The 16421-nt window shown below is 38.5% G+C and overlaps 1 protein-coding gene across 1 annotated transcript; it reads left to right on the top strand.

The window, feature by feature from the left end:
- Positions 1–365: 365 nt before the first annotated feature.
- LOC137201246 (polyserase-2-like) lies at positions 366–16006 on the top strand. Its single transcript, XM_067616195.1, has 10 exons — positions 366–498; positions 3872–3892; positions 4343–4505; positions 6843–7111; positions 9362–9507; positions 9600–9870; positions 10287–10458; positions 10563–10816; positions 10953–11050; positions 13951–16006. The coding sequence occupies exons 1-10, from the start codon at positions 444–446 to the stop codon at positions 14269–14271; spliced, it is 1770 nt and encodes a 589-aa protein (XP_067472296.1). The 5' UTR covers positions 366–443; the 3' UTR covers positions 14272–16006.
- Positions 16007–16421: the final 415 nt, after the last annotated feature.

Raw genomic sequence — 16421 nt, 5'->3', positions numbered from 1 at the left:
GTTCCTGTCTTCTTAAGGTCTGTGGGGTCACCTGCGTGCTTGATGTAATATTACACAACCAGTCGCTCCTTCCATCCCTCATTGTTTATTTTGACAAACTGAAAAAACATGTCAAGATTAACTGATACTTAAATAAATAAACAAAGGGCTAATTAGAACTCCTAAAGAGGTTTTAGCAGTGGTGGAGGAGGTATTTAGACATCATAGTTGTACTTGAGCACTTGAGTAAATGTAATAGTTGGATTTGTTTCTTTGCACTGCAGGGTTGAAGTGACGCTGTTTGACATGTTTGCTGTGAGGGAGGTGGAGCAGGTGATTTGCGGTAAGGTTTTGGGCGTGTTGTCAGGCAGGTAGAGAGAGGTGTGTGTTTGTGTTTTAGGGAGGGAAGGTAAAGGAAGCTTATTTATGCTGGAGCAGATCTGATATGAACTTACTGTACAGTGATGGCTCTCTACAAAGTGATCTGTGTGGCAACTCTGCTGACTCTACTGATACAAGGTAAGCTTCCTCTTCACCTGCACACACCTGAACTAATGACATTTATAATGAACACTGGGAAGGAAATAAAATCATCTAATTAAGTAAATATAGCTGTAACACAAATATAGCTGTAACACAGTAAAATGTACTCAAGAAAAGTAAAAGTACACAGCAGACCCTGTCAGTGTTACAATATTGATGCATTAACACGAGTACAAGTTAACATGTTAAGTGGAAGAATTACTGAGATCTCTTACCTGAGTAAAAGTAGAAATACCACAATAAAATCTCACTAAAGTAAAAGTATTGGCAGCAAAATGTACTTAAAGTATCAAATGTAAGAGTACTCATTACACAAAGATGGTTATGTAGATTAATTATGTATCATTAAAATATTAATACTGATTCATTGATATATACATTTTAAGCAGCATTTTGATGTCATCGAGTTTGAAAAAAATTGAACTTTACTGTTAAAATTGTAATTATATGATTTATGTATAAAAACTGACTTGAAACGTGTAACTATAACTGTGAATTGAATGTAGTGCAATGGAGAGGAAGTACAAAGTAGCGTAAAATAACAAGTACAAGTACCACAAAATTGTACTTAAGTACAGTAATTGAGTAAATGTACTAAATTACTTGGATTGCTGGATGTTAATGCATCAAAATAATAAAATTGATCAAATCAGGGTAGAACGAAAGAAAGAAAAGTCTTGTCCAAGTTGAGTAAAATCTCAAAGTCCAAACATTTTGAAGATAAAACATTTCTAAAGGACAAAAACAACAAACTGGTTTTATTTAATGTTTAACTAATTTTAAGGAAGTTTGGCAGTAGTTAAGGAGAAATTAGTGTAAATGTTAAATCTGAATCTGCTAAGTAAGCAGAAACTATGGGTGTCAGATAAATGTAGTGGAGTAAAAAGTACAATATATCTGCCTGAAAAGTTTCCTAAAATAGAAAACTGTGTAATAAATATACTCAGTAACTCGTCACCTCTGATTTTGTGGCTCTAAGAATCCAAAAATGGAAATTATTTTGTACAGGACTCTGTTCTGAGGGCTAAAAAATGAAATGATAACATACTATTTATAGCAGATAATCATGTGAGGGAAGCAGCAGCTCATGCTTCAGCTTAGCTTATTTGGTTAGCAAATAGCTGTCATTCATCCTGTCACTGACTGTAAAGAGTCACTATAAATCACAGGATCTGATACTGTATTCATGTCCTAAGGTTCTGGAGAATCTAGGAATTGGGGGATTTTTTTTGACATGATGACAGTTTACTTTTTACTTTATCCAATTTAAATTTCTTTGATGAACATTCTGGGTTACATGTTTTATGGATGGACACTGGCAGGCAGCACTTGGTTAAGGTCAGAGAAAGATCATGGTCTTTGTTTAAAACAGGAAAATTCTGCAGTGACATGAAGCACGAGACACAACATGTTTATTAACGTTTAACCAAAAAGCCACCATTTTTCACTGACATTTGCTTTTGTTGTCTAAACCTAAACACACACGGGAGTCAGGACACAGACCTTGGTCTCCAGTGTAGGGCTACAACAATGTTTATTTTCATTATTGATTAACCCACGATTCATAGATTAATTGTTTTGTCTACATGATGTCAGAAAATAGTGAAAAATGTCTGTTATAATTTCTCACAGTCAAAAGTTAAGTTTTTAAATGTCTTGTTTTGTCCGACCAACTGTCCAAAACCCAAAGATAATCAATTTACTATAATGAATGAGAAGCATTGAGATATTTACAAATGACTAAAACGATTATTCAGTCGTCAAAATAGTTTCAGATTATTTGGTTTGTCAATGAATTAATTTTAATTGATCAATTAAGTGTTGCAGTTCTACTCTAGTGTCAACATCCAACTCAGATACTGTAAATGTTCCTAAACCAAAGAAAATAGAGTAGAATAAAACCACGTGAGAAGTTTAGAGGGAAAAATCACTATTTGGTGGAGCTGTTAACACCTCGTAGACATGTGAAATGTAACCCCGACTACACACTGCTTTTTGTAAGACGTCAAAAGCCAAAAAGGTTGGAAACCACTGGTTTCATCAGTCATCAGTAGATTTTTCTGTCAGGAAACAGCTGTCTCTCCGTTGTGTACTTCATGACATATGGTGGTGGTTTTAAACTAAAAATAGTGCACACCTTAACAGAAATATGTTCCGTGTTTTTTTCCTACCTGCTCTGGACAATGTGGGTTTACTGGTGCACTATAACAGGTTTGATGGGACACCAGATGGCACGTACAGGTCTGTTAAAATAACATGACAGAATGTGAGAGGTGGCTGCTTAGAGAGAGATATGTGAAGTATGTCAACATCCAATCATTGCACTGATAAATAACACAATGCCTATTGTTTGTTAAGGCTGTGTGTGTTGTCGTTAGATTGTACAGGTAGGTGTTATTTCCTGCTACACATTTCTGCCTGTCATGTCTCCCATGGTGCAATGGGATCAGTAATTACACTGTAGGATTTTTTTTCCTTTTTTAAAGATATTAATTACACTTTTTGTGCATTTTCTAACATCAAAAATGTGCTGACTCTGTTCTGAATTTTGGCCTAAACCATTTTGGTTTGTTTGTTTACTTTAATGAAACATGTTTTCAATTCCAGTTTTAACCCTCAAAACGCCCTGTAGCCTATATGTTCATTAATAATCCTCATGTGTACTGTAAGTCTAACAACTGAACCTTAGACGTGGCTCCACTGGCACTTTTCTCCCTCTGATTACTTTTCTTTTGCTCAATGAACTTTCATTATAATTTTACTAGGTAACAACAGTAGATTATAATGTCAGGGGGGAAGATAAACAGCTACACATACAGGTAATTAAAGATATTAAAGATATGAAAAAAATAAACAAATAAATATTCCAATTAAGAATAAGTGATGCCAAAGCAAAAGTAAACAGAGAAACCTCAGCCCATTACAACGGCAACTCATAAGACTCTGGATTACATCATGTGGGGGTACTTTAGAGGGCAATATCACATTTTCTTCCACTGAAAGAGCACCCATCAGGGCACTTCATCCCAGATTGTTAAATATAGAGGCACTCTATAGAGAATTTCATCTTGATTTATTATAAGACAGTGATTACAGAACTTTGGTATGTTTGGTATGCTGACTTTTGTTATGCACCTTAGACATTTTATCATGTTTGCTCTACTGTAGGGTCACCTTAGAGGGGCCTTTCAAAGTATTTTTTTTTGTCCTCTGGGGAACCAGGGGTGACAGTTGCCCCATCACAAACGTCCTCCCATGGGCATAATACATGTCAGTATATCACACAAAGTATCAGTGAATATAAATGCTGAATTGTTGTTTCAAGAGCTGTTTGTTTTCTGTTTTTCAGAGTCTCACTCACAACTAAATGGTAAGTCACAGTTTCCACTTGTTTGCATTTTAAAGAGGGACTTTGGCACTAAAAAGACTGTAACGTTGAAAGATATCTACTTGATTTGACTCATTTGGACGCTGAAGCTTCATATTAGCTTCAGATAAACTTTTAAATACATTTTTGCACAGAAGGAGGACTGTGGATTTTGTCCTCCATCACTTCCATTGTAAGTGCATTATGAAGGGATCTTCTAATGGTCAGTATGAACAGGAGGAATGATTACAGCAAGAAAAACAGGTTTAATGTTTATTTGAGCTCCTGACTGTTGTTTTAAGACACACTTGCTGCGTCTCCCAGCAGATTCCCAGGATCATAATCTTTAACTCACAGTTGAAGGTTATAATCCTGCAAACAGAAACCACAGTGGTAATTCAGGGAGGGCCGAGCATTGCTCACTCTGTGTTTTTATCGTCTGTCTCTCTGTAGTGTGCGGTCGGCCTGCGCTCAACACCAGGATTGTTGGAGGACAGGCGGCACCTGAAGGCAGCTGGCCCTGGCAGGTCAGTCTGCAAAGATCTGGGGGCCACTTCTGCGGAGGATCCCTCATTAACAAAGAATGGGTGCTGACGGCTGCTCACTGCTTCCCAAGGTAAGCAGTTAGAGTAGAGCTGTGATGGAAAACAACATGCCATGAGACCCCTCCAAGGGGGATGAATATGAGGGGTCTCAAGATGATTAACAGGACAAGAAAGAAGAAAAATATTGTTCTGCTGCTCAAATTTAGATTCCTTTTTTTTCAAGCTTTGTCTTGTGAAATTCTGGAATTTTACTTCTTCAGGCCTCCAACAATTATTCAAATAAAAATATCAGAGGTTTAGAAGAAAAATCTCTGGTTGAACTAAGGGTTGCAGGCAGACAATGCTTCTGTTCGGTCAACAGCCAAATGGACGATTGCTCTAAGTGACAAAAGAGGCACTTTACCAAGAATTTGAGCTGCATTTTAGGGCTTAATTTTTACCTGAGTAACATTAGAGCTAACCAGAAGGATATTTGAGTGGTCTAAGTGTCCAGCTAACAACAGCTAATAAGTTATTTCTATTAATGCATAAATGCTGCCTTCAAATTAATAGCATTATCACCTTAAAGGTAGAGTCAGTCATTCTGGAGAAAGATTGTTCATTACACTTTTTGTCAAATTCAGCGACTATCCCCTTACAGTCCCCAAGCTGTCCATTCTGTATGCATGCTGAGAAAAAATCTGGTGTTCATACACAGCACTGGCTCTGCAAACAGGAAACAAACGAAGTGGCTCAGATCGAGCCACACAACACTATTCCAGCCAATCAGCACTAGGGGGTGTTGGTGCTCATACACAGGACAGGGGGAAGTCAACAGAGCAGCTGTCTGTGTGAGGACATGACAGTCTCCCAGAATGGTGGGGGTGGTGAACTGGAGAGACAGAGGCCGTGGCCAATTCACATAGAAAGTGTTTTCTCACGGAACAGATACGCCTCCGTCTTATTAAATGTTTCAATCCACATTGAATCTGAGACAGTCTCATGGAGACCCCCCGCGTTCTTTACGCTCCAAGTCAGTTTATGTTGTGTTTAGTGAAGCGTAATATGAGCAGGCAATTGTTTACATCACACAAATGTCCTGCTGTATATGTGTTTTCAACTTATTAACCATATCAATGAATCAATAAATAGAAACACTGTTGATTTCTTCCCACGGAGCCATCATGCAAACTATTTTGGTTCAGTAAATGTCTTCTGTCAGTCAGCCTGGTGAAGGCAGTTTGTCTGGCCGCTGTCCTCTCAAGTGAAAAGCAGGGAGGCCGCAGAGAGGCAGAGAGTGTGGAGGGACTGTTGTGCTCATATGAGGCAAAAAAAAATTTCCACTGTGATAAAGTGCAAGAGGATCAGAAATCACTCTACAGCTGACCATGGATGTATAAAGAGAACTGGATACAGGAACAGCACCAGGCTTTGATGCCAATTTGATATATTTGGCAACATCACATGATACTATTTGGCCCAAAAAGACTTTTTCCCACAGACTTACATTGTTGTAGAGACGTCTGTAAATCAGTGGATACATTTTTTCACAGCGTCATGACCTCACAAAATGACTCGTTTCTCAATCAGAATTTGATCCATTTGGTCGGATCACATTTCGAAAGTCTACAAGAGCCACACGTTTGAATCGTTTTATCATCGTTCAAGTTATACATCCCTGCAGCTGACGCATTACTCTGTATCCCTCCATATTACTCTTTTGGTCTTGCCTTGGTATTCGTGTCTATGAATTTGGGGGTGCGGAGCTTCTGAAGGAGCATGAAGGGAAGAATGTATTTGTTCGGGTCTTTAGTTCAAAGATCAACAATCTTTCTCCAGAATGACTCTACTGGGACTGGGACTCTACTCTACCTTTAATGATTAAATACTGCCCTCAAATTAATAGCAATATCATCTTAATTCCATTTGTCTTTGTTCCCTCTACGTGTGGAGTTAAATCAGTTTAATACAGTTCACAATTTTTAGTACAGTCTTGGACTGAGATTCAGGGATAAACCTCAAGTTTAACAATGTAATATTTCTCTTAGACATGCAGCATATACCACAATAAAAGCTTGTTGTGCTGTAAAAAAAAAAACAAAAAAAAAAAAACCCAAAACTTTGATGATACTGCAGATGTCTTTCAGTTCCTAAAGATTCAGCTTGTCTTCTGGCAGCTGGTGCAAAGAACATGGCCCACATGTAGAAATTATTCATTGTAAGGACCAGTTTATGTAATTTGTGGGTAGGACTCAGTAAATTGAGACTGATTGTAATTTGAGGATGTAAATTTCTAACTTGTGGGAATTATATCTCTTTGTTGCTACATGGTCTTAAATGGATTTGCATCTGCTTGCGACTGAAGTGGTCTCGACTGCAGCTCTGCTTCTCATGTCTTTGCACTGTTTTATTTCTCTTCTAATCTTCAGCCAAAGCACAAACAATTTGGTTGTGTCTCTCGGTCGCCAGACTCAAGAAGGGTCCAACCCCAATGCAGTGTCTCGGAGAGTCTCTCAGATCATCAATCATCCCAGCTACAGCCAAAGCACTAGTGACAATGACATCTCCCTCCTGAAGCTCTCCTCACCAGTTACCTTCAACAACTTCATTGTGCCAGTGTGCCTGGCAGCCTCAGACAGCAGCTTCTTCACCGGCGTGGACACCTGGATCACCGGTTGGGGCAACATCGGATCTGGAGGTAGGTCATACAGCAACCAGGGCGCATTTATTACTTTTGCTTTCTCAGATGTCTCAGTGAGCAATGAAAACTTCATGTAACTTAAAATTTTCTAGTTATATTTTTATCATAATCTGCATGTAACAATTCTATCACACCCCACATTACAAAAGTATTGGACAGATTAAAAAACATACTGATAATTTATCTATTCTATGAACGTTCTGATGATGATGTGAGATGAAAGGTCATTAAAATCAAAAGGGTTCATTTATCAGAGGAACATTAACATGTTCAGTAAATCTCATGGCAAACTGATAACTAGACTTCACTAGATTTTGAAATAACATTTGAAATTTTGTCCTGATTGTGGCACAAGAGGAAAGGTCAGAGGTCACCAGAAACATTATGATTGACATGAGACAGACAGACAGGTTGGCTGATATCAGAAACCTTAAAGATCCCCTCCAGACATGTTTTAGGCAATGTTATAGTCAAGTCACCAAATTTCGAGTCTGAATCGAGTCTCGAGTCCCCATTGTTCAAGTCCGAGTCCAAGTCCGAGTCACCAAAGAAGAGTCCGAGTCGAGTCTGAGTTGAGTCCCCATTACCTGAGTCCCAGTCCCAGTCTGAGTCATCAAGGTTGAGTCTGAGTTGAGTTCCAGGATGGGCTCTAGTGCTCCACTCTGGGACGGTCAAAGAGCTGACATAAAAATAAAAAAGGTCTACATCAAACAAAATGACATAGCTGTCACTAATATTAATGATGCACCAATTGCAGTTTTCATGGCCAATTCTGATTTTTGCCGATTCTGATTTTCTGTCTTTATAAGAATTAAATAAGATTTTTTTTGGCTTTTTGGACTTGAAGTTTTTACAAATTGCGAGCTTTGTGTTGTCTTCACTCACACTAAAGAAATTCCACACCAACAACATGTTGTGTGTGTGTGGCTGCACTGTCTGTGCTGCAGCTGCTGCTGTGTGCATGACATGAACCATAATGGCTATGTGCGGAAAATTTGACCGGTGAAAAGTATATATAAAAATAAATGGGAAAGATCTGCCAGTCACTCTTGGCCGATCAGCTGAAAACAAGCTGTTTTAGATCGGTGTCCGATCGATCGGTGCATCTCTAATTAATATAGTTAATATCTTAAACCAAATTAGAAGGACCTATTACAAAAAAAAAACTAACAAAAACAGCAAACAAAAAACCTTTTTACTTCTTTATCAATTAATAAGTCCGTGTCTGAGTCTCCAACTTCCGAGTCCGAAAGCTTTGAATAATCTGTGTCTAACATGGTTTTAACACAAATAGTTCATTAAGCTTGATAGAAATTCTTAAAATCACATCTCCTCCTTCTCCCTCACTATAAAATCCAGAATCTATGAATATGCAAATATTTTTCTTTTCAAAAGTTTTCCTGCCTCATACAAAATGTCTCCTACTTCGCTGTAAAGTCTATTCTCAGTGTATGTGCACTGGAGGCTTCAAGTCATCACACCTGTGAAAGTTGCATACTGGACTACGCTTGGCTCCCCTCGGCTTTATGGAGCTTTATAGGGAGTTTCAGCGTCGTTTTGGGCTGCAGCAGCCAGCTGTTTTCAGAGAAAAAGCTCTAAAAAGTCACTGTACACTACCTGCTCAGCAGCAAACAGCAAACAGACACAGTTAGCTGTAGACTAGCTGGTGAACATAGTGGAGCATTTAGCAGCTAAAGAGCCGGATATTTCCCTCAGGAGTTGGTAGAGAGCAAAAACAGAGCTAAAAGAGAGTGAATATTGGACTTACATTCACCAGGTGGACAGAAACACGACTCCAAATGAATGATAATGTTGCTCCGCAACTGCTGGATGTGGAAATAAGCAACTGTTTGCTAACATGTTAGACACAACTACTTTATAAGCTGATAATATGACAGAAGTCATGTTTACAGACTCTGAAAATAAGTGGACAAAAAACATAATGTCAAGCAGCTTTAACCAAACTGAAACAATAAACAGACCCAGAATAGAACCCTGAGGAACCTCACAAGTAATTATTGATATTATTAATGAATGATAATGTTGCTCCATAACTGCTGGATGTGGAAATAAGCAACTGTTTACCAACAATTTCAACATATCAACTTAAAAGCTGATGATATCTCAGTGTTGTGTTCACTACTTGTGTCTGATGAAAACTAGTGAACAAAAGAAGCGGTATGAGTCCTTTTCAAAGCGTATCTCACCATATGTGTTGTTTATTAAACTGATTTTGTGTGTCTTTAGTACCCCTTCCTTCCCCACAAAACCTAATGGAGGTGGAGGTTCCTGTTGTTGGGAACAGACAGTGTAACTGTGACTATGGAGTGGGCACAATCACCAACAACATGATCTGTGCTGGGTTACGTGCCGGAGGGAAGGACTCCTGTCAGGTGACCATTTAACCACATGTTCTTTCTTCATATTTCCCCTCCTGCAAAGATTCTTTCTCCTGACCCACTCCTGAATGTTTCTCTCCTCAAAGGGGGACTCAGGTGGTCCGATGGTAACAAAGACAGGAAGTGTCTGGGTCCAGGCTGGAGTCGTAAGCTTTGGAAAAGGTTGTGCGGAGCCTAATTTCCCAGGAGTGTACAGCAGAGTGTCCAGGTATCAGTCCTGGATCAACAGCCAAATCACCAGCGACCAGCCAGGCTTCATCACCTTCACGTCCACTGGGACTGACAGTGACCTCAGTGTCAGCTGTTCTGGCCTGCCGCCACCTCCAACCACCCTCCCTCCAACAACCACAGTCAAGCGTGAGTAACTGTCATGTCCAGGCTTTGTGAATGGATCTGCCAGATTTTTAACCACAAATTTGAAAAGCTTTGAGATTACACATTTTTCCACACTGAGTGACAGTTTCAGATCTATTCTGCCTCTTCATTGAGGATAAATGATCTTTACACTGAGGGAAATATTCAAAACAAAGGCTCCATGGCGGCACTATTCTAACAGAACAGAGATATTCCAGATGTTTGTGCATCGTTTTGGACAAATTTTCCCAAAAGTCAGCCTGACATGTTTGGTATCTTTGGAAAAGTTTGGATCCCTGCTAGAATTTAGAATAAAGTTCTGTGGGTTTGAAGGATGTTTAATGATTAAAATGATAGATTTATCTTCTCTGGTCTTTTTTAAAAATCTTTCATTGTCTGCCTTTTGCTTTTCTCTCCAGCTGTGGTCTGCGGTAGCGCCCCAATGAATCCACGTATTTTGGGAGGAAGCTCGGTGGCGACTTCTGGCATGTGGCCGTGGATGGCGAGCCTTCAGAAGAATGGAAGTCATGTGTGTGGCGGGACTCTAGTGGCTGTGGACTCAGTGCTGAGCAACGCCAACTGCTTCTCAAGGTGAGCCTGATATATCAAGTTAGAAAATATTGACAGACGGACTAACACATTGTTGGTTTTCAAGTTCTTCTCAGTCCTAATTGAGTCGATTTTTCCTCCCACAGTTCACCTACAGCATCTGAATGGACTGTGGTCTTGGGTCGTTTGAACCAGAATGGATCCAACCCCTTTGAGGTGACACTGAATGTGACAAATATCACCCTAAGCACCCTGACCGGGTCTAATGTAGCAGTGCTGCATCTGGCAGCCCAGCCCACCCTGTCCGACTACATCCAGCCCATCTGCCTGGACAACGGACAGACCTTCACTGTGGGCTCCACATGCTGGGCTGCTGGCTGGAGCTCTGGGCGAGGAGGGGGTGAGTCCTTCACATACAGACTGACACAATAACGTTAGCTTTGTTTATCATGTCAAACACTTAGGACATAGCACACTGATAACTCTGGGTGATTCCCCTAATCATTTTCCCATTTTCTTATGTTTCCCAACTCTAGTGGAACAAGTTCTGCAGGAGTTCCAGACCACAGTGGTAAATTGTGGGAACGCATCAACCAGTGACAACATTTGTACAGGATCTTTTACACTGGAACAGGTGAATAATGACAGAGTAATATATACCATTTGTTGATATAGTATTTCTCTCTATTTCATCAAGGTATTTGTGGGACTTTAAACATCAGAAATGTTAGGTTCCAACAGTGGTAGAAAGTAACTAAGTCCATTTACTCAAATAGTGTACTTAAGTACAGTTTTGAGGTACTTACTTGAAACTCACATTTCACATGTCTATGAGTTGTTAACAGCTCCACCAAATAGTGATTTTTCCCTCTAAACTTCTCACATGCTTTCATTTCAATAAATGTTCAAATGATCCAATATTTCAGCAAAAATCAAAGATTAGAGAAAAAGTCCAAAAACTGAAAACAGATTTGTGTATCAGAACTTTGTTTTTTCTTCTTTCCTCTCCCATTAATCATCTCACGACCCCTCAGATTTATCTGCTGACCCTTTGGAGGGGCCCGACCCCTAGGTTGGGAACCACTGGACTAAACTAGCTAACTGTATATAAAATAGTGTAAACTAGCTCCACCTCCAGCAGCTACAACAGTAACATGCTGCTCTAACACTGATGCTTCACTATTAATAATCTAATGATGTCATATATAATAATATATCAGTCAGAGGGACCAAACCACTACTTTTACTGCAATACTTTAACTACATCAAGCTCATAATACTTATGTACTTTTACTGCAATACTTTAACTACATCAAGCTCATAATACTTGTGTACTTCTACTGCAATACTCAAACTATATCAAGCTCATAATACTTATGTACTTAAGTAGGATTTTTTATGCAGGACTTTTACTTGTAATGGAGTATTTTTACATTGCTGTATTGGTACTTTTACTTAAGTAAAGGATCTGAGTACCTCTTCCACCACTGAATTCAAAGTTGTGGAATTAAATTTCAGTTTTGCTGAGCACTTAAAAGACTTCTCATCCATGTCCAGATATGTTAGAATATAAGAAAACATTCATTTGGAATCCTTATTTGAAGGTTTTCTTACATCCTTACCAATAGTGGCACTAAATATGTAATATTTGTCCTGAAGGTGACACTAGAAGAAAGGTTGGTTCATTCGCCAACTCCCTCTAAACAGACACTCAGTAGTTTACTCTTTAGCAGCACTGGACAACGTAAGAGAATTAGATATGGCACTGCCGCTCAGCCTTGCTGCCAATTTATCCTAGTGGCCATTTGCAGAACTGCAGCAAAAAAATATCCTGCAGCCCAAAAAACATTTTCCCCACATATTATAAAACTGTTGACAGGACACCTCAAATTTTAAATAAGGTCAATTGTTGTATTTGTAAAACTTTGCTAGAGCCTAGAAAAGTGTTGTAAAATTTGTTTCATCATCCCAATGTAAAGTCTGTGGGCCAAGCAGGCACTCACTAGCGGGGCCAGTAGGAGAAACACTACTTGTGTGCAGTTTTCATTCAATTGAATAGGCACCATCTTTGAGTCCGGTATCCAGTTCCTATAATAAATACCTGGCATATAGTCTATAGATGTGACACATTGCATTATGAGATTGTTAGCAGAAAGTAGCGTATGTGCTATGGACCTTTTTTCATTCTGTGTTGGGAATTTTTGAGACTCTATATAGAGCACAAATTTTACACTCAGAATTCAGACACTCACTGAACATTCACTTTATAGTAAAGAAGGATTTGAGGATTTGATTTCAGACACAGCACACACATTCTTCCTCTTAGAGAAAAGATGAAGTAAAACTCACTTATTGTTCAACTGCCCTGAATGATCTTGCTGTACTTGGTCTATAAAATGTCAGAACATGGTAAAAAAAAAATGTCCATAACTTTTTTTTTTCCAAAGCCCAAGGTAACATCCTCAAATGTCTTGTTTTGTCCACAACCCAAAGATATTCAGTTTATTGTCATAGAGGACTAAAGAAACCAGAAAATGTGCACATTTAAGAGGCTAGAATTTTGACATTTTTTCTTAAAAAATGACCAAAAGCAAATAATCAATTATCAAAATAGTTGACAATTAATTTTCTGTCAATCGATTCATCGACTAATCATTGCAGGTCTACAAAATTTACCTTTTGGCCTGAAGGTAGCACTAGAGGAAAGCTTATGCAGTGTTCAAAATGAAAATGAAATGGCTCATTCACATTTACTAAAAATATGACTTTTTTTAATACATGAATTTTTCATTTATATATGAAAAACATGAATAATTTTAGTGGATTTCATGGAAACAACATCACCGTCATCACAAGCAGGGCCGAAATAACACTTACCACCTGAAAAACATTTTTTAAATGAACAGTTTGAAATTACTGGATGTATAAGACTATAGACTTGCACTGTGAAAGAAACATCTGTAAATCAGCGGATACATTTTTTGAGCGTCACAACCCCATCATATGACTCATTTTACTATCAGAATTTGATCTATTTGGTCTAATCATATTTCAGAAGTCTAGAAGAGCTGCAGGATTGAATTATTCTATCCCCATTCAAGTTAACCAGAGGGCTAAACTAGAAGTTAGCCATCTCGGCCGGCAGAGGTCTCTAGTGAGCATGCTCCATGGGAGCATCGGGCCCTAAGAGCGTGCAAAGTATGTTTCCAGGAAGTGGCTTTTTGGGCTTCATGCACCACTGACCAATTTAGGATTGAACAGGGCCTCGCCTCCGACACTGTATCAAGTTCTCTTTATACATCTATGGACGCTAAACACAGCATACGGTTAGCCTAGCTTAGCTCAAAGACTAGAAACAGGGGGAAGAGCTAATGTTTGCTGATTACACCAAAAGGCAGATTTGCAACCATAAAAATGAGAGGCAGATATTGTTTTTTTAATAGTTTCACAGAATGCTGTGACTGAATGTCCACTCCAGTTATTTTTGAAGCTACATGTTGGACTTGAACTAATCTGTCTTTTCTGGTTGTTCAGGGTGATTCTGGGGGTCCGATGATGTGTCAGATAGACGGCTCTTGGTTCCAGGCAGCCGTGTTGTCAGGCAACAACACCACCACCAATCAAACACGAGCAGATCCGGTGATGGTCTTCACCAAACTGAGCCGCTATCAGAGCTTCCTGGCTCAGACTGTGGGAGCATTCTTATCTCCAGCCTCCACCAACAGCACCGCACCTAACAGCACTGTGTCCACTAACCAGACCACCACGACCACCAGCGGGGGCTCACCTGCTCACCCCTTCTTCTTCTTCTTCCCTCTCTTCGTCTTCTCTGCGTTCCTCCACCTCACCTTATAGGAACCTACCTTTACCTCTAAATAGGTTTACATGATGTGACGGGCACAAATGAATGTGAACAACCATGAGAGACAATATAGGCTTAACGCTGCATTAACTAATCTATGACTCGATTCTGTCTTTATTGGCGACCACTAGGAATAGAGAAGTGAAGTGTGCTGGGTTACATCAGAGTGGTCTTTTAATTAAAGTCTCCTCCACTCAAAAATCTGGTTCCTACAGTTGAATGTTTTAGCTTCACTGTGCAGAATGATGCATGTGCAGAGTTTGACACTAGAAGGCTGTTTTTCTCATTCAGCTACTGAAAGTGGGAAGTTTCTCTGAGCTCATTGTAAATGTAATTTTAAGGGGCGGGACTACAAGCATGAATTGTGACATCACAAATAATTTGGAAGCCAATCATGGTCCAATATTCAACTTACACAAGTGTGATGTGGAACAAACACTGAGAATGGACCTTACAGTGAAGTAGGAGACATCTTGTGTCCAGCAGGAAAACTTTTGAAATGAAAAAATATTTGCATATTCATAGATCCTGGAATTTTTAATGAGGAAGAAGGAAGAGATGCCATTTTAAGGTTTTTAACAAGATAATTGAACTTTTTTTTTCTGGAAAAACCATATCCGACACAAATTATTATTCAAAGTAGGGTATTTAATATACATATTAAACCAAGAGGAATAATTACAGGGACCAATAACTCTTTCAGTGTACATTTTGGCCTGTGAATATATTAAGATAGAATTTAAAAATGTGAACCTATCCTTTAATTTAGTCACTTTTCTAGTATGAACACACTACACACTCAAATTCTGATTACAATTAGTGTGTAATATGTAATTGGGACACAGCTCATGTTTTGTGGCGAGGCAAACTTTTCAGGATTTTTTAGAATTTTTAGTTAAAACGACACCTCCAGCTCACTTCTCTACTCTATTCCAACAATAAAACATGATTTGTGCTGTTCGTGTTGGACACAGTTTTATAATTTGGTCATTGTTGACATTTTTTCTTTTTTGGCCAAATAAGAGATTCTGGACGCTAACTGCTTTCGGTCTATGAATGAAAGGTATAATGTGGGTGAAAAATGAAGAATTATTTAAGCTCCACTGAACAAATGTTTGTATATGTAGCCTTGCAGTTTTTTTAAGCTATGTGGTTTTTTATTGTTATTTTTTAATCAGCACAACAATGAAATATGTGTAATCTTATATGATTTTCACTTTCTGTAGTGTTTAGACGTGAATGATTGTTAAACAGGTTTTCCTGCAGTCTTTAACAAATGGACTGAAAAATCTTTAAGAAGCATATTTCAGATGTCTGATGAACACAGTGACAATGATTTGCCTGTCCATCACCTACCTCATAATATCACAGAGCTACTGTACAATAACAGAGGTTACTACCTGAAAAGACAAAGCACTTAAACAGTATTTGCTTTATAAATACTTAAAAGCTGCACTTTAAATTGATGATTATTTTGCCTTGAAAGATAAATGTCAATTTCAAGTCTTACCAAGCACTGTCACACAAAACTGTCCAGTAAATGTCATGTTGTCATAATGACCTGCTTTAAACTGAAGTAAAAATCTTTAAAATTTTTTACTTGATTCAGTGACATATTTTTGTGCTGTGAGCCCACATGCTGTTGCTCTGTTTTATTTCTAAAAAGCGACACGTTAATATAGCAGTTAATTTGTTTTGTTTACACAAATAAAGAAATGCACAGAAAAAGTGATTGTATGTGTGTTTAATCTAATACACAGCCTACATTTATAACTGCGCACTTATAGGTTTGAATGTAGCAGCTAAATATAGGATGATTAATACATTTGTTCTTGAATTTTTACGTGTTTTGATCAAGACATGAATATTTATGTTTAACAATAAGACTAAGAGTTTATAGAGCCATGCTAGCGTCTAGAGGTGGACATGAATGTCTGTGCCAAAGTTCATGGTAATCCATCTTTTTTATTGTAGCGTACCACAAGATGTTTATTTCATTATGTAGTCTTTTTATTGTTGTCTACAATGGTTTAAAATTATTTTTTGGAATTGTCCACATGGTCCACATTAATAATAGTTTGCTTGTATAATCTTATGTAGCTCTGTGGAATATATGCATGTATTGACACATCAGAGTCCTGAG

This window comes from Thunnus thynnus, chromosome 17, assembly GCF_963924715.1.
Source record: "Thunnus thynnus chromosome 17, fThuThy2.1, whole genome shotgun sequence".
Taxonomy (NCBI): Eukaryota; Metazoa; Chordata; class Actinopteri; order Scombriformes; family Scombridae; genus Thunnus; species Thunnus thynnus.
The sequence above is the reverse complement of the archived record's forward strand: the minus strand, read 5'-3'. Positions and strand labels throughout refer to the sequence as shown.

Coding starts and splice junctions, on each gene's coding strand:
- LOC137201246 (XM_067616195.1), top strand. CDS start 444: ATGGCTCTCTACAAAGTGATCTGTGTGGCAACTCTGCTGACTCTACTG. Junction 4,506..6,842: donor GCTGCTCACTGCTTCCCAAG/GTAAGCAGTTAG, acceptor TCTAATCTTCAG/CCAAAGCACAAACAATTTGG. Junction 9,871..10,286: donor TCCAACAACCACAGTCAAGC/GTGAGTAACTGT, acceptor TTTTCTCTCCAG/CTGTGGTCTGCGGTAGCGCC.